This window comes from Ruditapes philippinarum, unplaced genomic scaffold, assembly GCF_026571515.1.
Source record: "Ruditapes philippinarum isolate M1 unplaced genomic scaffold, ASM2657151v2 ctg2567_1_1_1_1, whole genome shotgun sequence".
NCBI classification, from domain to species: domain Eukaryota; kingdom Metazoa; phylum Mollusca; class Bivalvia; order Venerida; family Veneridae; genus Ruditapes; species Ruditapes philippinarum.
The window spans coordinates 174,138-200,923 of NW_026856400.1; the positions used below are offsets into that span (position 1 = coordinate 174,138).

The 26,786-nt window shown below is 31.5% G+C and overlaps 1 protein-coding gene across 1 annotated transcript; it reads right to left on the reverse strand.

Moving 5' to 3' along the window:
• Positions 1-23,326: 23,326 nt before the first annotated feature.
• LOC132746386 (kielin/chordin-like protein) lies at positions 23,327-26,508 on the reverse strand. Its single transcript, XM_060735506.1, has 4 exons — positions 26,354-26,508; positions 25,651-25,850; positions 23,833-23,970; positions 23,327-23,416 (listed from the first exon to the last, which is right to left on the reverse strand). The coding sequence occupies exons 2-4, from the start codon at positions 25,817-25,819 to the stop codon at positions 23,412-23,414; spliced, it is 312 nt and encodes a 103-aa protein (XP_060591489.1). The 5' UTR covers positions 25,820-25,850; positions 26,354-26,508; the 3' UTR covers positions 23,327-23,411.
• Positions 26,509-26,786: the final 278 nt, after the last annotated feature.

Sequence of the window (26,786 nt, forward strand, 5' to 3'; positions counted from 1 at the left end):
CTATAAAAAGAAACATGCAATTAAATAAATAGAAAATTCCATAAATAAAAACACGTGGTGGTGATGTCACGTGGTGGTGACACGTGGTGGTGTCGCGTGGTATAACGTGGTGGTGTCACGTGGTGATGTCACGTGGTTGTGACACGTGGTGGTGACATGTGGTGCTGATGTCACGTGGTGATGTCACATGGTGCAACGTGGTGGTGTCACATGGTGGTGTCACGTTGCGTGGTGATGTCACTTGGTAGTGTCACATGGTGTGACGTGTGGTAGAAGACATGTCGCGTGGTGTCACGTGGGTGGTGACATGTGGTGGTGTCACGTGGTATCAAGGTCAACAAGGTCATTAAAGAGCCCAATTGTTTGATGAACAACAAGGACTTGTCCTTAAGTATGTTCTGTTATAATATGAAGTTGATCCCTTCAATAATAGCAAAGTTACAGCCAGTTACAGCCAATAAAACTTTTAAAATGTTAAGGTCCAAGGTTTCTGATATTTTAAGGTTATCCTTGAGATTTATTATTTTCAAGTTTGAAGGACATCCATTAAAAATTAACAAGTTAACAGCCAAAAAATGAAAATTTCAATAATTTGACCTTCAAAGTCAAGGTCATTTATGAGTGAAGGTTAAGGTCTTTCTGGTTATTTTAAGGGATATCCTTGAAAATGTTTTGTCATGTTTATCACTGAAATATTAGATAATGAAACATAAATTTATTTTTTATTATTTTGCCCAAAATTCTCTGCTGCCCATCCATGCCTATATTCCAGTACTCCTACTTGAATACTGTCTAATCACCCTTAGAATATGTTGCCTGCTTTTTAAATTGTCTTTTGACGTCTTATCTGTGATATGCAGGCTTCATAACCTCAGATCCCCTTTCAAAATTCTATTTTATTTAGTTCCGCCCATTGTTTTCTCGTTTAGGGCACACGCATTTTTTTACTTGGGGACCTTATGCCGCTTTTCATGAAATGGCACTTACGTTTCACATCCATCATATGAACACATCTGCGGATGTTTCATAATTCCAAATTGTACGAGTTCGTGTTGAATTTCCTGCTTAAATGTGTAAACTTTCCAAGTACCGTGAACAGGCTCAATCAAAGCCAGTGCAATATTAGGGGCGTGGATTCTGTAACTTGCACTTTCGTGTGGCGGCAGTAAAGTCCATGAATTGCACAAGGCTAATCGAACCGAGCCTACACGACATATTCAATTTGGCCTTTTTCACTTGGTTGTTCCCAGTTAATTACTTACACTTGAATACTGTCTGAATCACCTTTAGGAATATGTATTTTTTTGTAACGTTTGCAGGTGCAAGATGACGTAGGATTCTACCCTTGAATAATAATACTTAAAAAATCTCATCAATCAGTTTTACGTCCCCCTCCTTGTCCAGTCTTCATAGCCTAATGGTTTGTTTTGGGTCCTTCTGGGCTCCTTGCCGATGGCTCTTGTTGTTGTGTCGGTTGGGGGTTGCGTTCATTGAACGCCGCCTTTCCTTGCTGAACTTTTTTTTCATATTTTATGCTCACAACCGTGTTGTTTATGCCATGTGGCGACTGTAAAAAGTCTCCCCCTACATGCAATCCATGTTATATTTTCGTTCTCAAAGGACTGTTCGGCGTTCAGTGTAGGTGTCCCCCTCCTTGTCCAGTCTTCATAGTCTAATGTTTTGTTTGGGGTTCTCCTGGGCTCCTTGCGGGTGGATCTAATTGCGGGGTCGGGTGGGGGTTGCGTTCATTGAACGCCGCTTTTCCTTGTTGATCTTGTTTACCATATTTTACACTTCGGGACCCATTGTTTATTTGTTGCAAAACATTGGTGACTTATATTTCTTAAAATGGTAAAACAATGTTTTCTATGTCCATACCGTACCACTGTCTGTATTCATGTAATGTTTTCTGAGCTAACTAGGTAAAAATTAAATCATACGTAAACACATTGACTTCATCTAATGGGCAAACTGCATCGGTGTTAGAGCTGTTGCAGTACATTGTCATAAAACATCTGACTTTTAAGATACATTCATTTAGAAACTAGATAACAAATTCGGCGAAGCCACGAGTGAGACTGTTTTTTTAAACTAACTAATAAATATGGTGTGATGTTAATCACGTTAAAAGTGTTAAAGTTTATAAGTGTATATGATACATATTTTGTTTACTTAAAAGTAAATGGAATATACATATTTTGTTTACTTAAAAATAAATGGATTCTGAAGGGTTTGTTTTAATGAAATTAAATACTGAGTTCAGCATTGGTGGGTAAATTTTCTCATCAAAAATTCTAAGCGGGCCTTAATAAGTGGATTGGTGTTAAATTTAAGGCATTTTATGGAATGTGACAAAGTTTCGCACCCTTGAATGGTAGCTGAATTATTACAAAAATATATGATATATTCTATTTAACATCAGTCACTTTGTGGTGAGTAAAATTCATTTATTTCAAATAATTCAATAAAATAGAGACCTGTTTCTGATTTCATGTCGTTTATTATGCCATTAATAGCATTCATTCCCATTGGGCACTTTGTAAACCAACATTTGTGTGTTTGATGCCTGGGCTGACGAAGAATTGGCTGTCATCTTTACACATTTCTATGTGCCTTTAACTTTGATATGTCCGGTAAATGTGGATTGGATCTTTTTCAGGATCTTCTGTAATGACATATGCCCTTGGACTAATAGCCCTGAAAAAGGAAATGAAATGATTATTAGTCATAGATGTAGTTACATGACGTACATGTATAAATGGAAATGTACATTCAAAATTAATAGAATTAAAATTAAATATTTATAGAAAAAAAATGGGTTTTTGGAAAAAAAAAATAAAAAAAAGCAAAATTTTTTTTAAAACTGGGAAAAGTGGTTTTTTTTTTGGTTTTTTATTTTGTGTAAAAACTTTCATTTTTTTAAAAGAACCAAGTATTACATATTCTTTTCCTTGTGCATGATAACATTATTTGATACTATTATTCGAAATGTACTAATTTCAACTTAAAACAGGCTAAATTAAATGTGTCTTTACACTAAAAACATACCTTGTGACTCTTACATTGTCTTCAGAGCGAGTCTTTGTTTGAATTCACTGCCACTTGCCTCATCTCATCCAAAATCAGTATCTCCCCAACACAGTTGGTGAATGTCCTTCCCTGTTTTCATTCCAAAGTGAGGTGTACATATGAGCCATAATGAGTGTATTAGTGCGTTTTGGGTCTTTTTACCAATTGTCCCAGGCTCATACATTTTTGCAATCATTTCCTGATCTAGTGTCTGAGCTGCATTTATAACTTTGTTCATAAGTTCCTGTTGGCCCACAATATTCAAACATCATAGGATAATTGTCTATATTGTGAAGAAGATCCCTATTGATTTTAGGGTCATATGGTCAAAGATCAAGGTCACTATGATCTAGTTCCATTTGGCCCACAATATTCAAACTTCATACTAGGATGATTGTCTATGTTAGGTAGAAGACCTCTATTGATTAAGGGGTTACAAGGTTCAAAGGTCAAGGTCATTATATCCTTAAAACTGAAAACAATTTCCGGAGCATATTTAAGTTCAATTTGGCCCACAATATTCAAATTCATAGGATGATTGTCCATATTGGGTAGAAGACCCCTATTGATTTTGGGATCAAGATGGTAAAGGTCAAGGTCATTATTACCATAAACTTGAAAACAGTTTCCGGGGCATAACTTTGTTCATAAGTTACAGTTGGCCTACAATATTCACACTTCATAGGATAATTGTCCATATTGTGTAGAAGACCCCTATTGATTTTAGGGTCATATGGTCAAAGATCAGGGTCACAATGATCTTCACTGTAAATTGTGGTTTCTGGAGCATAACTTAAGTTCCATTTGTCCCACAGTGTTCAAACTTCATAGGATGATTGTCAATTGAGTAGAAGACCCCTATTTATTTTTGGGTCACAAGGTCACTGTCCGTCCATCCGTCGTAGCATTTTAACTTACAAGATAACAACTTGATGGTGGTTGAAACAGCAACTGTATATATAAGAATGTTTTTCAGCTATAAGGAGAATTTCTTTTTGAAGGAGGCAATACTTTATTTAATTCCCATGTCTTACAAATGCTTCATCCTAATTAAAAAAAGACACATTCGGGCATATAAACATGAATTTACATTGATCTTTTCAAAATAATAAGTAAACTATTATATCATAACTCTTTTATCATATGTTAGAATTACTGTTCTTTTGGTGTTATGCTATTTAATTAAAATAGAAAACGAGCAAGTGACTGTATTTCGATAGACATATAGACAAATAATTTACCATTCAAATGACGCTACAACGAAACGTTGTCATGGCAGAGAAGTAACGTGATATTGCTATAAGACACCGAAAGTCGTACATGCCATTGATTGCTGTTGTAACAGTGTTTATAGCATCTTTATTTGTGTTCTAAAAATAATACAGTATACAATAACAATATACTCGTACATACATCAGAGATAAAATGCCATTGTACAAGACAAAACAAAAACGTTTTTGTTGTTCGTTTTTTTGATGCCACCGCAGCATCGGCGATGCGGTGGCATATAGCGATTCACCAGTGTGTGTGTGTGTGTGTTCTATAGATTATATAGTGAACTTAAAAAACTTCTTGTTGAAAACCAAATTTCAATCAAACTTTGCAGGATTGATCCTTGGGTGAAGGGCTTCCAAAGTTGTTCAAAGAATTTCATTCCATGTAGATATCTGGTTGCCACGGCAACCAAAAGGAATTATAAGAATACATTTAAAAAATCTTCCTGTAAAGACCCAAAAGGCCTACAGCTAAGATATTTTGCATAAGGCATTGTCTGGTAGACCTCTACCAAGTTTGTTCAAACTATAACCCTAGGGTCAAAATCGGCCCTGCCACGGGGGTCATTGATTTTCACTATATGTACATATAGTAAAACCTTAAAATACCTTCTTGTAAAGACCTAAAAGGCTAAGAGCTTAGATATTTTGCATAAGGCATTGTGTGGTAGACCCTTACCAAGATTGTTCAAATTATAATCCTGGGGTCGAATTCGGCCCTGCCCCGGGGGTTATTGATTTTCACTATATGTACATAAAGTAAAAACTAAAAATACCTTCTTGTAAAGACCCAAAAGGCATTGTCTGGTAGACGTCTACCAAGTTTGTTCAAATTATAGCCCTAGGGTCAAACTCGGCCCTGCCAATGGGGTCATTGATTTTCACTATATGTACATATAGTAAAAACTTAAAATACCTTCTTGTTAAGACCTTAAAGGCTAAGAGCTTAGATATTTTGCATAAGACATTGTGTGATAGACCTCTACCAAGATTGTTCAAAATATAGCCCTGAGATCAAGATCGTCCCCGCCCCGGGGGTCATTGGTTTTCCTTATATGTATATAGTAAAAAAAGTATAGTAAAAACTTTAAAAAAAATCTTCTAGCATTTGAGAAATGCTAGAGGTTAGATATTTTGCATGAAACATTGTGTACTGAACTTCTAGCAAGATTGTTCAAATTATAGCCCTGGGGTGAAAATTGCTCCCGCCCTAGGGGTCATTGATTTTCAATATATACAAATAGTAAAAAATCAAAAAATCTTATTGTCTGAAGGAACAAGGCTTAGAGTTTTAATATTTGTTAAATGATATCATCAATAGGTATTCTACCAAAGTTGTTCAAATTTTGCCTCTAGTGTCAAAATTAGCCCCGCCCCAGGGGCCATAGGTTTTCCTTATATGTATATAGTAAAAACTTAAAATATCATCTCTAAATTTACAAAGGCTAGAGTTAAGATATTTTGCCAGAAACATTGTGTAGTGAACTTCTAGCAAGATTGTACAAATTATAGCCCTGGAGTCAAAATTGGCCCCACCCCCAGGGGTCATTGATTTTCACTATGTACATATTGTAAAAAATTAAAAAAACTTCTTGTCTGAAGGTACAAGGCTTAGAGCTTTGATATTTGGTATATGATATCATCTATGGGTCCTCTACTAAACTTGTTTTAATTATGCCCCTAGTGTTAAAATTGCCCTGCCCCAGAGGCGATAGTTTTCCATATATGTATAAAGAAAAACTTGAAAAATCTTCTCTGAATTGACAAAGGCTAGAGGTTAAATATATGGCATGAGACTTTGCGAAGTAAACCTCTACCAAGATTGTTCAAATTATAGCCCTGGGGTCAAAATTGGTTCCACTCCGGGGGTAATTGATTTTTATTATGTACATATAGTGAAAAAAAAAATAAAAAAATATTTTTGTCCGAAGGTACAAGGCATAGAGCTTTGATGTTTGCTATATAAATCATCTATAGGGTCCTACCAAAGTTGTTCAAATTATTCCCCTGGTGTCAAAATTGGCGCTGCCCGGGGCAGTGATTCTTATTATAGACACATAGTTAAAACAGAAAATAAAACAAATGTTTTCTGAATGGGAGAAATCTACAGCTTACATATTTGACTTGAAATGTTGTTTGGTGGACCTGTATCAAGATTGTTTTGAATTAAACCCTTGGGTCAAAATTTTGCCTTGCCCAAGGGAACAGTGACCTACTTTCTTGAGCTTTGATGCACAGTAATGCAATTTTGACCATGTGCACAGTTTTAATTGTAAAATTGAACTTTGATATCAGGTGACCTAGATTTTTATGATGTGACCTACTTTCTTGTCCTTTGATGTAGTCATGAAATTTAGGCTGTGTGAAATATGACCTTCACCACCAAATTCACTAGACTCAAGTGCATTGATACATTCCTACTCTGATGTTTTATTGGATTAACAATAGATTTAACCACTAATATGATAATAAGAATTAGATAGGTCAGGGATCTATGCATTATGACAATCTTTAATTGTATAGAAACAAAAAAATCTGTTCCTACTCTGATGTTTTATTGGATTAACAATAGATTTAACCACTAATATGATAATAAGAATTAGATAGGTCAGGGATCTATGCATTATGACAATCTTTAATTGTATAGAAACAACAAAATCTGTTCCTACACTACTATTTAGTGTTGTATTAATGCGGTGGCATAGCATTTTGACATATTTTCAGTTTAATTAGGTAATAATTGATTGTTTTATAACTAAATGACATAATAAAACATTATACTAATCTACTGCTTTGCACACTGAACAATGATAACCTACGTAACTAGACGTTCACATATTCTTACATAACCAAGCCACACCTGCTAGGCAAAGTAAAGTAAGACTTTATCTAATTTTTCATCAATTAAGAAGTATGTCGTTGCAACTAGATCTAAATGAAAATTAATTTAAGAAGAAAGACACGAATAATGTACAGTTAACTGAACATAATGCATCGACCAATCACCATGCAAATGTCTTATGTCTTTAATGTAAGTGAGTCAACGATATGCTAAATAATTATAATATTATGAGAAAATAAATCGCAATGCAAATGATATTTTGTATTCTTGATGAGTCTTTTTTCGATTAAAAAAAGGTCTTCATGTCATTTGGCTATATAAATATATATTTGATGTCGGGTTATTTTGAACCTTTATGATACTTCCCTAGTAATCAATATCAAAATTTGTGTACATACATGCTCCTTTATCTGAAAAGACACATGAATACACCCCGTTTTAAGCTAGTTCTTATCTCAGATCTGTTTACCGAATTAACTGTCGCTTTATTAATTGCTTCTAATACTTCTACAGTGTGTCATTTGATGACAAGACTTTTTACCGATATATTAATATGTAGAACATATTTTTTTATTAAGATTAAGTAATTTGTATTTAATTTATGTTTTGTATTTTTATCTAACAAAATAACACCTAAACTCCTTTATCTATTCCTTTTGTTTAGCCACAATGACCGTTGTTTAAGCCTTAAAATTCCTTTTTAATAGTTTTAGATAATCTGAAAATCAGATATGTTGAAGTGAATTTAAGACCGACTTAATTACGCCAAGATTTCTTTAGTTGATGTAATGGAATTATATTGATATGAAAAGTCTCCCTTTGAAATATTTCTATCAAAGATTCGTCAATTATTATCAGATATTCCTTCCACTCCAGTCCTTTTATTCCTCGAGAGAATGTCGCATTTATTAAATGCAAAGTATATAAAATTATCTGTAAAGTAAGTTATATAAATCAATATATCATGTCAAATGGGAAATCATTTCATCACACCACGTGAGTTTGACGCAAGTTCTAGTATTTTATAGGAGTAGTTTTGATAAGCTATAAGTTTTTTTTTCTAGATGATCTCGAATGTGATTCATTTAATAAGTATTATATCTTTATTTGAAGTACTCACAATTCTGTTAATATGTCTAGCTAGAATCTCTCAATTTTCTCCAAATTTTTGTTCAGGATAATGTTCTTCACCAAAATTATGCATTTGATAAATGAATATAGAAGATTATCCCTTGTAGTAAGTTGGTAAGTTAAAACAATGGTTAATAAAACAAGTTCCCTAGGGGTTTAAACTTCTCAATTACAAGAAAAGAATAATGTTGCATCTTAAAATTAGATACATGTCTTGGGGGTTAGAAATATATTGATTACACGTATAAAGAAGAAATTCAATCATGAAAATATTTAGCCAAACCTTGGTAAACAAAAAGGAGCTCAATGGAGTTTGGAGTCTGCTGTTACATGAAAATGTCAGACCAACGTCTGAACAAATTGATTCAAAATTGTCATTGATTTTTGTTCAATTAAAAATCAGGAAATGATCCCAATAATATGGTGGCTGATTTGTGTCATTCGTGTTTTCACCCCGCGAAATTTATTATTTATTAAACTTCGACCCTCGCTAATTAACGTGTTTTTGTCCCGCGCCCCCACCATTTCAACTTGTTAATTCTCGACCTTTCGCTTGGTGGGGTCGCGGGACAAAAACACGAATGGCACAAATCAGCCACCATACAATACGCAAGCTGAGACAATTATTATAAACCTTCAATTTGTTTCAAAGTTTCATTTTTATTTGTAAAAGAAAATTTCAAAAGTGCCATTCTAAAATAATTGTTGACTTTGCATAATTTTACTGACACGCGTCCTGATGGTTTTCTTAAATTTGGTTGTTTGTACTCGGCACCAGCTAAACCATATAGCCGAGACTTACGGCGTCTTTACCGGTCCGTTTCGGGAACGTCTTTTTTGCTAACATGCTGACATTAATCGGTAATGGGTTTTGTGTATGACAAAGCCCATGGCCTTAAATTTTCCCCATAAAAGCCCCTCTGTAGAACCATTCATCCCCGATTAGTCATGACGGTTCCCCCAATACCCCTGTAAATTAGATAATTTGATTTGATGTTAAATGGTTTCTCCGCGACGACAACGCCTCGCGACGGTATTGAACAAGAGGCTAAGGGCTCGTTGGAATAAAATTTGATACCGTCAACTCGAGAGATAAAAACAAACAAAAGGGCACACTCGAGGAATATTTCATATTGAATTGCATTAAGGAAAATTATAAAAATGAAAAGCCATTTTTGCTAACAATTCTTACTTGTTGCTTTATACAAATACCAATTGTCTTTTTCTTAACATTTCAGACAAATGAACTAACCTTTGCAAATCTTATAACTAAATTATCTTTGTTACCTCCGATGTTTCCAATGCATGTTTGTCATACAAATTCTTACTCATATAATAATAAAAGTTTTATGCATAAATATAGCTGGATAATACGTTTAAAGAATCTACTTGATGGCTGCATTTCCATGTGAAGCAGAAATACAATATAGCTATCATCCGTTTAACCTTTAAGCAAATATTGACGAATCAATATGATTTTTTTTTAAAATGATATGAATTCACAGTTCATTTAGATATGAAATCTAAAATAATTTAACATATGTAATTACCGATTTCGTTGCATGTGACCGATTGCTTATCCGCTTTGATTCTGAATGTGCGTTGAGAGAAAAATGACCAGTAGACTCAATGTCCGAGAGTTAATTTACCTCTCCCTAGGATCCAACCAGCGAACCCTAGGATCGAACAAGTCACCCCTAGGGCCCCACCAGTTACCACTGGAATGCATATTATTTCACATTTACCTGAGTGGGCGGAACATAGATAGATAAAAGGAATTCGTACTTGATGTATGTATGCTTAATGGATAGTTATATAAATCAATTTATAAGGGGAGCGGTGGTCTTGTGATTAAAATGTCTGCCTCTCAACAAAGAGGTCATGTGTTCGGGCCCTATTCAGGTCACGATCATGTTTCTTTATATGACACTAGAACTGGCTGGTTCCAGGAAGCGGACTCGAAAGTGGTTAGTATAAGTTGCAAGAATTTTTTTCGCAATCGAGCTTAAATAAATATGTTTTAACCAAATCAATTTCTTTATTGTGCAATCGAAACGCACCCTAATGAGAATAACGGAGAACAAATCGTGACTAAAAGAAGTAAATCAAACTTGTCTATGCTGAAAAATTTGAAGTTGCAAGGCTTAGAAACGACAGAGATAAAGATCTTAATTGACAAGTTTCCTTTTGCGTAAGGGTAGACAAGACAAGGATTATATATAGATTATTAAAGTACATTTTCTTTCTTAAAAAATGTCGGTTTAAAATAGAAATTTTTGTAATGCAATAAATAATTATGCTGATAGTATTATGTATCAGACAAAACACCAAACCGCGAAAGATGTTGCTGGCAAATGGTGAACACGTGATCCAATATTGCATAAAACTATGTAATCTATATTGCAACTGATAAAATGATTAAGAATTAATTATCATGATCATAATATAAATGTTCAAACTAAATCACTTACAGCTTTATCAATAATCAATCATTTTTGTCAATATATTTTGTATATGAATATCCGCATGTTACATTTCTATTGTTCATATTTAAGATAAGAATAGCTATTCGAAAATATGTCCATTGTAACCAATCCATGATTTACAACATGTTAATAAACTAAAAATTAAAAAGATTTCATGTTTAAATAGGTATCATAACAGCATTAAATCGAATGATAACTCCAAACAAGAAATACAACGCTTTTAATAATAATTTGATCCACATTTTGGGAACAATTTTATGCTATGTAAAATGACTTTAATTAATCTAATCAAATAATACAAGATCAGGATAAAGAAAAATGTGCAGCCCGACAGAGACCCCAATCACAGGACCCTCGGATACCGTTCTGCAGCTCTATCGATTGAGTCATCTGGCGCTACACATCCTTACTCCTTATAGTTTACAGTTCTATAATTTGACATTTGCTAGTGTGCTACTTAACTGCATAATGACAAAGACATTTTCATATTGCACTGTAAGACCCTCAATTTTGATATGAAACATATGTATGTCATCACAATTTTCGAATTCTTTTTAAGTTGATATATAATATTTATTCTTTTCTTATCTTAAGAAAAAAGATCATGCGTATATTATTCTTAAAATAATATTTTCAAATTTGTAATGTAAAATGAACAAACATGTCATAAGATATTTTATATCTTTAAACATTTTCATGGAATGTAATTAATGTATCACCATATCAAAGTTGCATGCCTTCAGATGAGAAAAATGATTTCAAGGAAATCAAAATATGAAAATCGTGACTAAAAGAAGTAAATCAAACTTGTCTATGCTGAAAAATTTGAAGTTGCAAGGCTTAGAAACGACAGAGGTAAAGATCTTAATTGACAAGTTTCCTTTTGCGTAAGTGTAGACAAGACATTTTGATTATATATAGATTATTAAAGTACATTTTCTTTCTTAAAAAATGTCGGTTTAAAATAGAATTTTTGTAATGCAATAAATAATTATGCTGATAGTATTATGTATCAGACAAAACACCAAACCGCGAAAGAATTACATGTATATTTGAATGTTGCTGGCAAATGGTGAACACGTGATCCAATATTGCATAAAACTATGTAATCTATATTGCACATGATAAAATGATTAAGAATTAATTATCATGAATCATAATATAAATGTTCAAACTAAATCACTTACAGCTTTATCAATAATCAATCATTTTGTCAATATATTTTGTATATGAATATCCGCATGTTACATTTCTATTGTTCATATTTAAGATAAGAAATAGCTATTCGAAAATATGTCCATTGTAACCAATCCATGATTTACAACATGTTAATAAACTAAATTAAAGAATTTCATGTTTAAATAGGTATCATAACAGCATTTAAATCGAATGATAACTCCAACAAGAAATACAACGCTTTTAATAATAATTTGATCCACATTTTTGGGAACAATTTATGCTATGTAAAATGACTTTAATTAATCTAATCAAATAATACAAGATCAGGATAAAGAAAAATGTGCAGCCCGACAGAGACCCAATCACAGGACCCTCGGAATACCGTTCTGCAGCTCTATCGATTGAGTCATCTGGCCGCTTACACATCCTTACTCCTTATAGTTTACAGTTCTATAATTTGACATTTGCTAGTGTGCTACTTAACTGCATAATGACAAAGACATTTTCATATTGCACTGTAAGACCCTCAATTTTGATATGAAACATATGTATGTCATCACAATTTTCGAATTCTTTTTAAGTTGATATATAATATTTATTCTTTTCTTATCTTAAGAAAAAAGATCATGCGTATATTATTCTTAAAATAATATTTTCAAATGTGCATACGAAATATACAAGAAAAATATTACATATATTCGTATGTAATATAGGTACGATTGCATACTAATTTTTGTTGTAATGTAAAATGAACAAACATGTCATAAGATATTTTATATCTTTAAACATTTTCATGGAATGTAATTAATGTATCACCATATCAAAGTTGCATGCCGTCAGATGAGAAAAATGATTTCAAGGAAATCAAAATATGAAAAGAAAATTCACGGTCAATTGACTGCTTTGAAGCATAATCACAAAATAAAATTAAAAACCTTTTTAATACACTTAATTGTAAATCATAGTCAAAGATTTGAGATATGATTATTTATTCATATATACCTCATTATTGGTTATATATTGATAAAAAAAACCCCGAAAGACACAGTTTGTAAATATTTATTACAATAAAATATGAAAAAGGTATACGCGCCGAGGTTAGCTATAATTAAAATTCCCGCGCTAAGTCGCGGTGGTGCTTGGGATAATCACTTGATACTGTAAATGGCAGCCATTTTACGATACGAATCCTCGAAAACTTTATTCTGCCGAAAAGATATGAAAAAATACTTGCAATTCAAAGTTTGCTGGCTACATAAAGATTATCGATTTACTCTTTGCACACTTTTTCTCTGCCTGATTATAATAATATTGACGTGTTTTCATTGGCTTAAACCATAACGTTACCAATACACATGTAGGTGTGAACCAATTTCGTGTTCATTAAAATTATTCCGTTAATAGACATATAACAATCTTATTTACAAATGAATTGATAAAACAACAGAAGCATTTAAGATAAAAACAATCATTGGAAAAAAATAAATGCATGTAAATTGTAAATTTGTGTATGACAACTCAACCCCCTAAACAAAACATAATAGACTCAACCAAAACAAGCGCCTGCTTCTTCACCTAACTATGTAGTTGCATGACCATGATTAGCAATTTAGCGAACCAAATCTTAGAGATAAATCTATTGTAAAAATAATACTATGACCACAGCAGATTTCGTACAGAAAAAAAAACAATCTTTAATCGTCTTTCTTTATCCTTGTGCATTGGGTTTATTCCTTTGATTATTAGAGATCTTTTTATGAAACAATAATATATCAACCGCAGTGGTATTAAAATTGTTTAAAACTTGAAATGAATTTATTCAGTGCCAGCATGAATTTCACAGTGATGTAACCGTGATATTTATAATTATTCAGATCTAATTAAAATTTTATCTATGTCATTGTTTGGAGATTTTTATAACATCACTGACTTCATAACACCATGTTTTATTTATTTAACAATAAAATTGTATGTTACAACTTAATATTAACGTTTTAATTTCATGTTCAACGGATTTGATGAATTAATAGCTATACAGTATCCAACAACAAGAACAATCATGTTTTTTCTATTTGAATGCATTTCTTCTGGATTCAATATAATGTTATTTTTCTCTCAATGCTATATGTTTGCCACCAGAGATATATTTATAATTTCAACGATCAACAGATATAATTGAAATTAATGATGGAATCACGATTAATTTACTTGATCTGTCTAGAAAATGTCTTTTGGCGGTCTCATAGGGACGACGTTCTAGCCTAGAAATGAAGTTGAGAAACACTTTCGTTAGCCTTATTTATAATTCCTTATATTAATTCATACTTTTAAAAAACAATAAATCAGAAATCCCTATGCTATTTACTCTGTCAAGTCTGGTTGAATAAGCTATAGATGTAATAAAAGGATTGTCTAATGTAATAATAATTTACAAAACATCGAGTTAAAACAACTGATCAGGATAAAATTAAGATTGTCTTTAAAACATAGAAAAGTAAAACTCTTTTTATCCTATAAATTATGTGTTATCTTTATAATCATTACTGTTGATCACGTGAATTATTGATTGCTTATGGTAGCAAAATAATGATTTAAAAACAATTATGGCAACATTTAAAGTTAAATAAATTAAAAAATTATCATAATCTATAATGTCACTTTAATAAGAAAATGCTCTTAAAACCATATTGATTTTTCAATGTCATCGTCATTTGCTTGAATATATACATCGGATACCCCTTTTCGCTCTTTGCCAGTCCAACCTGAAGTAGAATCCCGGATATAATTAAAGTATTTTCCCAATTTGTAGCTTAAGGTCATATAGTCTTGAACTTAAACACTTGCGTTCCAAAGCGTTTAATCCCCTTATTATTGATAATATCGCCATTGTCCTGATGTCTTGTCATTTTGGTAAAAATGTGTGCCCTAAACCTTCTCCTGTGTTGACTGTCATTAGCAGCTTGATCTCGTTGATTGATTTTATTTGCTTGACTTGATTTGCCTTATTTGGTCAAGCATCAATGTTTCTGATTTTCTTATTACACTACTAGATTGAAGATCATCTTCAAAACCCTTGGCTTTTATTTCAAATTATATTTTCGTCCTCATCTGTTGGACATCGAAAGCAACACGTATTATATTTCCCCTGGATGATTGCTTACATAACTTGGCATATAACTTGACAGTTTACCTTTAAGTATTTGTCGTATTTAATTGATTCTCAAAGAAAATGTCAATTACACCCCATTGATAAAATGTTATGCATGTACGTTGTTATTTCGTTTACATAACAATATAAAACTTTGTAAAATGATGTTTGATTAAGTGAAATATTCTGAATATTATATCATAACTGTATATTAGAGAAAATGTCCTTTAAGTTGTAATATTATCAGAAAATATATAATGAGCAATTGGCTGTATTTCGATAGTCATATAGACAAGTTATTGAACAATCAAAAGAGCGTTGTCATGGCAAATAATGTACAAAATGAAAATGGTAACTTGATATTGCTATAAGACACCAGCAGCTCGTATATCTCAATGATTGTTGATATAACAGTATTTATATTATCTATCTTAAATAATTTGAAATATTTTCCGCACCATTTTGTTCAGGATAATATCTTTCACCATAATTATACATTTGATAATCTAGAACACTATTTTTCCCCTTTATATAAGTTGGTAAGCTAAAAGTATGGCTAATAAAACAAATTTCCTAGGGGATTAATATTCCCATATTAAAATAAAGGAAGAATATTACGTCGTAAAATTAGATAAACGTCTTGAAGGTAGGAATATATTGTTTAGACACAAAAAGAAAAATATCAATTCTTATTAAACTATTCAGCCAAATCTGGGTAAATAGAAAGGGACGTAGTGAACTTTGGACACTGCTCAGCTGATTATAGAAAGTAAATGATTAATTTTTAGGCGGCATGATTTACGCTGCACCAACACGGTAGAGGTCAAATGGCGACTCTCTAGTTGTACTCGTGCATAAAGACACAAAAGGGCACCAGGAAAGAACAACCGACGTTCGGAAAGTTATCTGAAAATCTTCCTCACATGAATGAATCCAAATTCCCTGTCGAGATTCAAACCCATAGTTAATGTTGAACGAATATATCTGGCCAATGTCTGAACAAATTGAGTCTAAATTTCCATTGGTTTGTTTTTGTTCAACTAAGTCATTTTGTTCCGTAACAGCAACCCTATGTAGGACCATACCCTACCGAGTTGTATATGACAGGTCAACCAAACTCATCCCTGGTACTTAAGATGATTTGACCGTGACCTGACATGTGCCTTCTTTGCGACGAGCACGCAGAAAATCTGTTAACCAGGTTTTGTACAAAACTTGCAAGCAATTACATATTTCTTTGCAAGTGACCGACTACTTATCCGAAATGACCAGCCGACTCAATGTTTGAGATCAATTTTTCATGGAGTTAATTTACTCATTAAGCTTGGGACGGACTAGAGAGCAAATACTTAATGGAATTCGTACTGAATGTACTGTTAACTGCATAGTTATATTGCTTATAATCTTTGCGATCGTTGCCAATCCTAATGAGAATTACGGAAACCAAATCGTGACTAAAAGAAATAAATCAAACTTGTCTAGATGCTGAAAAGTTTGAAGTTGGAAGTCTAATAAACGACGAAGAAATAAAGCACTAAATTGACATGTTTCTATCTGTGTAATTGTACCAGACAAACATTATGTACATACATTATAAAAAAATACATTGTACTTAAAGTGAATTGGTCTATAATGGAATGTCTGTAATACAATAAATAATTAATTTGATAGTACTTAGTATTGGACATAACACCAAATATATAAGAATTTCATATATATTTGGAATCCGATGTTGTTTGCAAATGTTGAATACACGATACGATATTACATATTTATAATTATCTTGATTCATATTTTTCAAGAGATATTGTATACATGGTATATGTAATAGAAAGACAATCGAATCGCGAGGTTATTTGATTTGTACGAGGGGGCGTAGCCCTCGAGTATTAATCAGATTGCTGCCGAGTGTTTTGATGTTCCTTCTCTTTTGTATCATAGTCAAACATAAAAACACGTTCCCTGTTGTCACAATATAAAACCCCAGAAAAAAGGAACCAATGAATGAGCATCAGCATTTGATATTTCTGTCGCTTTCTCATTCTCTGCCGTCACAATTAGTAAACCCCAGCAAAAATGAGCCAATCAATTGACATGCTCTGGAGTGCGGGCACTCCAGTTAACGCACTGTGTATGTATATGTATACCATTTTACTTAGACACATTTTAATAAACAGAAAGGTCCCAAAACTATGATACAAAAATATCTAAATGAAACAGTTCTATAGTTTATCATGTGATTTGATATATCTATGGAAAAATATGCCAATTGTACAAGTTAATAAATTATATATAAGTTACATTATGCCTTATAAATGAATATTTATTAACCTATGCGGAAAGGAAAATATGTGTTTAAAATATTGTTATAATGGATTTAGATCATGTGAGATGCTTATCGCTTAAAAATCGTACTCAATGTGAAATCATTTGTCATGAAGGTAGAGTTAGATGTGATCAAAGTAGGGTTTTGACTTTCATACAAAATAATAAATCACTATAATAGTACGCATTGCTTGAACGCATAAGGAGCAAAAGATGTCTCAGCTCTATGGCCAAGGAGTAACTAAAAAAACTGTAACAGGACACCCAAAATGAAAAGTTTATAAAAAATAAAGCACTTCTGAGACTTAAGAATCTCAGGGGGTGTGAGGGATGTTTCACTTATTCATTATCCCTCATGTACAGACTCAGTCAAACCGATTCTGAGATTTTCATGTAATTGTGTTGTGATTAAAGTTTCTGGGGGATCACTTTGTTTCAAGACTTTTATACTTCACAACAGCAAGTGTCATGTGCTGTGTTGCAGCTATAAAAAGATGCCCCGTACTTCAATGTTTTTCTATATTTTTCTTGTCCTTCGGGATCATTGATGGCAGCCTAATTAAGTGTTGAGAATTAAGTACCGCTCAAGCCGGTGCTAGGGGGGCTTAAGGGATGTTGCACTTATTCATTATCCCACATGTACAGACTCAATCAAACCGAGTCTGTTTATAAAGATTTTGTAAAAACATTTTGCTAAAAGATAATTCCAACAAGCAATACTACGCTTTCAAAAATTATTTGATACATTTTGTGGCAACGATTTATATTTTTTATATCATAAATTAAACTAATCAAATGAGACAAGGTCTGAATAAAGAAAATTTGCAGCCCGACAGAAACTAGAACCCAGGACACTTCTGAATACCGTTCTGCAGCTCTGTCGACTGAGTCATCCGGCAGGTAACAAGTATCATTTCTCCTTTTAGTACACAGTTCTATAGATAAACAATTGCACTTGCTTGCATTAGTTCACTCCATTATGTTTGATATATTGCCATATTGCACTGTAAGATTCTCAATTTTGAAATGATATATTTATGTCATCACATTTTTTGAATTCTTTATTTTTATTTAGTCGATATATAATCTTTATTCTTTTATTATCTTAATGATAAACATCATGTCATTAATAATTTTAAAACCGAATTTTTAAATGTGATTGGAGTAATTGAGAAGAAAGCTATCTTCAAATATTATTGTACTGAGTTTATTCCTTTGATCGTTAGAGAAGTCTTGATGAAAGCAATGGTGTATGAATAAATTGTATTTAATAAATTGAATAATTTCAAATAAATAAATTCAGTAGCGGTATACATTTTGCAGTCTTGTGACAGTGATAAATATTTCAGTTCTGATTTAAAATTCAACCATGCTATTGTTTTAGACATTTTAATAACAGCATCGTTATAATAACACATTGCTTCTTTTCAAATCAAATTATGATATCATACGCCTCTTATTTTAACGGCGTTGTTAGGAATTCGATATTTGTTAATTAAATTATAACAGGTGAATAAATTTTAAATTTATAAGAATATAACAAAATGGGACAAATACTAAATTAATTGTGACCAAATGGAATAAAAAATATCTGTATTAAAGGTCTACTGCGATAGTTGTATCATAAATGTAATTATTATCATTTTAGAAGAAAACATAAACTTTTTAATTCCATTCAAATAAGGATTTGATAAAAAAATAGCTGTATGCAACAACAGCAACAACAGCATGGCTTTTCTATTTCAATTTTTATCATAAATTTTATAATAAAAAAACAACATAAAACAATAGTTTTTTCTATTTGATGCGTTTCTTCTGCATTCTCTATTAAATGTTATTATTTTTCTCTCAGTGCCATATGTTTGCCACCAGAGATCTATAGATTAATTCCAAACATCAACATTGATAAATCATTAAAACAAACGATATGAAGACAAACTATGCATGGAATCACAATTAATTTACTTGAAAGGTCTATAGTATGTCTTTTGGCGGTCTCGTAAGTACACTCGAGTCAAGCGATTAATTTGAGAAAAATTGTTTAAACATTTTAATTAGCGAAATTCTAATTTCTTATATTTATTTCATACGTATTATAGAAAACAATTGGAATAACAGTATCACAATTCACACAGTATATTGACTGTACAGATACTTAAAACTGACACAACTTTTTGCTTACTATTTTTACTATCTTGTCTCGTTAGAAAATATACGTAATTATGTTAGTCCTTAGATATAGTTGTAAGAAACTATCACAAAATGGTTTGCACCATTTTGTCATCAGCTTTTTCAAAACGGGATACATCATTTTGCGTACATTTGTACAGTTCGGTTTACTTATTGAAAAGGATGTAGATAATTTGCGATATCAAATTATAGAATCATATCTGTAATAATTCCTTAATTCGACTTTACTTATTGGAATGTTTATTTGACCGATCGATTTATCAAATTCGAATTGTTTGTCAATAACATGACTGTGTAATTTACAGAGTGTACTGTGAATCAGTTGAGCTGAACGTACAAGTAGAGAACTAAAATACAAAGATTAACTCGAACAAGAAGATAAGCACTAGTTATGTTATTCAATTGCCAATGGCTTCGTGAAATTTTGTGAAAATTCTTACAGACATTATTTGTTGTTTTTCTTCTTAGCTTAAATAAACATAAAAAATATTTTTTACAAAAGGAAATATAGTCTCTACATATTTAAATGATATAAAAAACGATATAAAACGTCTGATTGGGCAGTTATTGCGCTTCATTGTGCAGGCTTTTGGAGTGATCCACCTCAAAAGTTACAACAAACTAAATGTTATAATCTATTTTATATAATATAGCAATCGTCTTCAAATATGTCTTCATATACATAGTTTATTCATTATTTAATTCAAATGAGACATATTCGGTAAGAATTAATTTCCATGATCAAAATATTTTACTCAAGGATGAGCTTAGTATATCTTCAAATATGAAAATTGTCAAATTTGGAAGTTTACAATTTTCGTAGATGGAATCTTCAACGTAGCACGTTCATGGCGTTCCACATTTATGAACAATCAATTGACTGGTGCTTGAAAATATTAATATATGTACTTTTTAGTATGAAGTCTAACACAAAAAACTAAAAACAGCACCAATATACATAAATAAATTCTCTGTCGATAAATTTCTGAGAATTTGACAATTGCCGTGGGTTTAACGTGACATGTAAGTATTTTGTTTCATAATCTGATAACTCACGGGGGGAATATTGGAGGTATTATTAAAACTTGTATTGTTTACTGGGATTCCTCAGCAAGAATCTAATGAAGTTTTGATTTCCTTCTTTCGTGCTTAAATGGAACGTTCTATACTTATGGATATACATTTATGTGCTAATTTTCAATGTTTTATCAGGGTTTGGTAAACTAAATGAAAAAAGATTCATTTAGGTTTGTCATGCCTTATTTAAGTATGTATACTAATATGACATAGTGTTTTCCGGTTACTTATTATTATCCTTTTACCACGTAGTCATTTCATCTACCACTCATTTAGAGTGCAACTTTGTCTTTTTTTCACATTAACCGACTTTCCTTTTACTTAAAAACTTACTGATTTCCTTTTCAATTATATAGGTGAAAGGGATATTATCTAACACGTCCGTTTTTGAAAAGATTAACGTTTCAGAATCATCTATTTTGACAGGTTACCATGGAAACTGACATTTTACTTACAATAAATACATGACGTCAACATATATTTTTCTTTTCTTTTTATTTTTAAAATCACTATTAATTTTTACTCTTCATATTAAAATATTACAACTTTTTAAGGATTGAATTATCCTAGGACTGTAGAAAATGATTTTAATATTTGCTCTTGCTTATACAAATATTTTTCTTCCGATATTTTCTTGGTGGTGATTGTAGTAGATGAAGTGGTATAAGTATTTTTAGAAGTAGTAATAGTAATGAAACAAATTGAAAAAAAAAGAAGTTGGACCTAAGACTTAAAACTGTGACAACACTCATCTCATATGATTTTAATTAGATGTTTGTTACTTTATGCGGTGTCATTGTGTAATATTTTCTGAAATTCTATGCAACAGATTGTGTTCTGTTATTTCTTATGCTGCTTTTATAAAGAAATATGTTGTATGTTTAATCAATGAAGCCTAGCAAAATATATACAAATAAAATTGTTTAAAACGTTGCATAATGACTGAACATAAAGTAACAATAATAGTTTGAAATAGAAAAAAATATTGGTATGATTGATGTTGTGTTGTCCTCACCTGAAAGTGACATAAAATAGTAGAAAATAATTTTCAGGGGCACTTAGATCACAACTGGGGATAGTGACTCGCACATGTTTTTCATCAATCTGCTTTAATCATGCAAATTTATTGAAAATTCTCACCGCTAAAATAAATGTTCCTTCTTCGCCCTTGTAAAAGATAATAATAAATTTTTTCAATTAGCAGCCAAAATCATAAGTGCACTTCCTCAAAGAAACAGGCACTCAGAGTTCGCATGCCCAAATAAATTATATGATATAATTTTGTGTTATAAGGTTGCTTATCCTTATCCATTGACCAGGGAGTCATTTTATCTACCACTCATATTGAGTGCAACTATGTCCTTGTTTCATATTCAGGGGAGGTGATGTATAACAGCGTATCGGTTTACCTGATTTCTGAGTCATTTCCCTTTCAAATACACAGGAGAAAATATGGTTCAATTTTGATGAACGTTTTAGACTCAAAATCATACTTAGAATAGACATTGTATATCTAATAAGAAATCTAATTGTTTAAAAGCCTGGTCTAATCGTTGATAGTTTTAAATAAAATATCGAACTTGATTTTTATTATTTAAACTTTTTCTCTTTAATATTATTTCTTGAAACTAATTAACACATTTTCTTACGACATTTCCTTGGTAGTGGTAGTATTGTGATAGTAGATGAAGTCTGTTATAAGTAGTAGTGAGGCATGTTTAAACCTATTTTATACGTTTAGTTCAAAATGACGGGACTACCAGTAACATCCATGATCCCGGAAAAAGCATGTGCATACCAAAAGACACCAAATAAATGAAATCCCGAACATTTATAAATTACTCAGTTGATCATGTTAAGTGTTCATAATATGTCATATGATTATTGATGTGATTAATTGATATCAATTTCAAAATTTAGATGCATTTTTGATTATTAATAACGCATTTATATAATAATGTGTACGTGAATACGTAAGTGTAAGGTACACCCCAGAAAGACAACAGTTCATTTAGAAACACATCTTGGATTTTTTCCTAGATCAAAATGTTAAATGCTTTTACAAAACTCTGAAATAAACTGTAAAGTTATAGCAGTATGCATGTATACATTTGTGTGCGTGCGTGGTCGTGTGTGTGTGCATGTATATAAGGCAGTGGAAAATACTTTTTTGCTTGTTTTTCTTTTTTGTAATTTTGAAACTGTTTCAACGAACGCAAAACCCTAATAGGGTCATATTTAGAATTATTCTTTACTGTTTCTGTTGTAAAAGTGGTTGTTTATCTATTTCAAAGATAACTTCTTTAACAGGTTACTCAGATATGATAAATTAATGTATACTTTATCGTCCTTATTTATCGTCCTTATCTTGTGACTGTATGTGGGAGAATAAAAAAAATAAAAACAATACGGTTATCTTTTTTTTTTAAATTTTATTCCGCCATTAAGCTTTTTCTTATAATAATTTTACAATATATATATTAATATATCAATAAGGATCTAAGGAAACTGTTGGAATGTACTTAACAGAGGTATTGTGAACTACTAAACATATGTTCTGTACAAATAGATAAAAAACGTAAGTTCAGTAATAATCGTTTCAATATCGATTCAAGAAGTATTAGAAATAAAGGTTTATATTTTTTCTTTCGTTTCAGGTCAACATCAATGGCAACTTTTTTTTCTCAGGTTTACACTGAAATACATAAATAAAACAACTTAGTTAACATATATTTCTGGACAATCAAATGAAATTTGTATTAAAACAAACCAACTTTAGCAACACATGTTAAAGCTTGTATTTTTTGTGCATGCTTTCATTATGTGCATTGACTGTATATGGCCCAATCGACAACACTTTAACTTTAAGAGGCAAACTGCACAATTCATATAATAATGTGAGTATTTTAAGTTGAAAAGCATTTTGCTTTATCATTAAAGTTAAAATCATACCGTTGGGCAGTATCCTACCAAGGTTATAGAGTTTTTACATCATAAAAGACTATTTCAACAACTTTTACATTTGAGAAATGTTATTAAGCATATACTATTTACTATTACTTATGGTAAAAAGTATATTTTTATTTTTAAAAAATCGACAAAATAAATTACCACAAGCAATCTCGGTACATGCAAGCACGCCGTCACTGCAGGTACACGTATTACAGTCTATCATTTTGCTCTTCCCGTCCGGAATGTTTACTTTTATTTTTTCACTACCTTCACCATCTTCATAGGTACAAGAGTTACCTGAAGTATCAATAGCTAATTTGTTAATGTATCCAGCTCATCAGTATTGAACCTACATTTGACAGAGTGAATTTGCCTCTCTTTCACAAGGACACTGTTTTCTTCAATTCTGGTAAAACTTGATTGAAGATTGATCCTTTAAATGCTGCATATTATAGATGATATTAACTGCAATTCTTATGTTATTTTGTTGTGATTAATGCTTCCGAGGGATCACTTTGTTTCCAGAATTTTAGTTATTCTTATACGCCAGTTTGAGCCAATGATCATGCACACAAATTGATGCTATTGACTACAATCTAGTAGGTAACAAGTTGTGTTCGGAATAATAACGAGCAAACTCGCCCCCCCCCCCCCCCGTATGATACATATATCTTGACTGTAGCTTTGTGGTATTTTACTGCTGTAGGCATTGCTACCAGTACTTGATAGAAATGTCAGAAAACAAAAATATATAAAAGAACCAGAAATATTGCTACTCACTCACTTTAACAAAATAAGAACCAATATTGAAACTATCTTACATAACACAAAATATTTCAAGGGAAAACTGAAAAAGCAAAACATTCAATTTCAAGGTCAGACCGTTGGCTAATGAACATGGTAACCCCTATCCTCTTCCCAATCCTCCAAAATTTTTGTTTGATTTTTTTCTGTTATTATACTCTAAAATCGTGCAGAATTTATATAGTTTTATAACAAAGGTTTCATCAGCTTATATGTCTACATGTAACTGTAGCATAAGCCTTTAACATAGCTATTTAACATTATTTTTTATCAATATTTCTTAACATTGATATGCCTCCGCTTCAGAAAATAATTATTTACCTGATGTCGCATCTTAAATCAATACATTAATCATACATTTATACTGCGTATATGACAGCTTATAAAATATGTAGGTTTATTAACCCTTCATTAGGTGCAAAGGTCGTGACAAGGCAAAGTCTTACATACGAGTGAAATTAATAATGTAAATGAAGGCCAACTGTGAAACCTAATTTATTAGATCATCAGTATATTGGACGTATGAAATGCATTATCACTTGAATTGTTTCGTATAGGGGACATGCCAATTATTTTTACATACCATTATATTTCATAGACATTTCAAAGGGAATTTCTGAAAAGCAATTTAGTACTTCGTCTATTTTTGTAAAGCTTATAATTCTTTTTTTTTCAAGTAATAGTATGTCAGTCTTATTTAAGGAAAATAATGCTGGCCTATTAATTGCGATTATATAGTACTTGTATAAGCTAGACTCGTAATTATTTATACAGAGCATTCATTTACAGAAATATTTTTTATGGAAAAGGATGTTGCCATTGCAATGATTATCACAATAACACATTCTCTAGTCTTACTTGTGTCTGACAGTTAAATTCTTTTTTCTGTGTACAGGCTTTTGCATCTTACATCTTTAAGTACATATTTATTTCGTTTCTCTGAATATAATCATGTATTTTTATTTTGCATAAAGCAAAATTTTATCAGATTTACGATTGGTTAACTTTTTTCATTCAGTTTAGTTACTTCAATAAATTTCGCCCTTTCGCGTGATTAAACTAAATTTGCTATATTGTTGTGAAAACCTAACTTTGTATTCATTTATAATGTATTCTTAAACATCTATCAAAAACATTTTACGGAACGTTGTAACAACTTCGCAGTGTTCCTACCTTTGCTTTCTTTGCATTTTTGACAACATAGTCCGTTCGCTGGTGGTGATTTGTCACAATCGATTGGATAAAAGCATAAAATAAATGCACAATCCCCCACTGGGGTCCCATTGACAATCATTGTATAAGAAAGTAGAACAAATGCAAGCATAATTTTGACCGAATCCATGTCTTTTCTGCACTTGTCTAAATACAATTTTCTAAAACATAAAATATGGCACTACATAATTACGTCCGTTGTATGATATGAAATTGTAAACAAATTGAACAATAAATTAATGAAGCAATTCTTTGTATTTCGTTTCAAATATCCGTTATTTTTCATTATTATCTATCAATCGCGGTCGGCCTGTACTTAAAATTATAAAAACTATTAACAAAACGTCACTAGTATCGAAAGACTGTTTGTAAAACAAATGCTTTATTCCGTTTTACTTTGCCGACAAATGATTTTAGAACATCGCTTCTCAAAATAAATAAATAAATAAATAAAATAGATAAAACATAGAATTTCTTGTATAATTTTCTCAACATTATCCGTTATTAATATTTTCAATATTGAGACATTTGGTCAATTTAGAGATAAATTCGGTCTTTTTAACATAGTAAATGATTAAAAATACGGTATCTCACTCTGATTAAAAGGGATTTGATGTGAACTTTTATTATTTCGAACGTTTCGTACAGAATTATAATAACTCACCTCTATATTTTCCGAATATGTATCTTGATCTAACACTCAACCAACCTATGATTTTTTTTATCTTTCAATTTCCAAAATAAGTCCGTCTTACAATGTAGAAAGTTCACGTTAAATGACAATTTATATCTATAATGTTTGATAGGGAGGGATGACGAATACACATAATTATATCTAAAAAAACAATTACAACATCTGTTCATCTTTCTATATGAGATTTGTCAAGCGCCACATATTACGTTTAACCTCTTCAGGATCTCCTTAATAACATAAACAATATTTAAATCAATTTCTCAAATATTATAACTCATTTGAAATATAGCTTGTTTGTAAATATAAAGTAATAAAAACTCGGCCATAATAAACTTTGTTTCATTGTACTTAGTACAAGTTCTTTAAACCATAAGCGTTTTTGTTTGTTTGTTTGTTTTTTAAT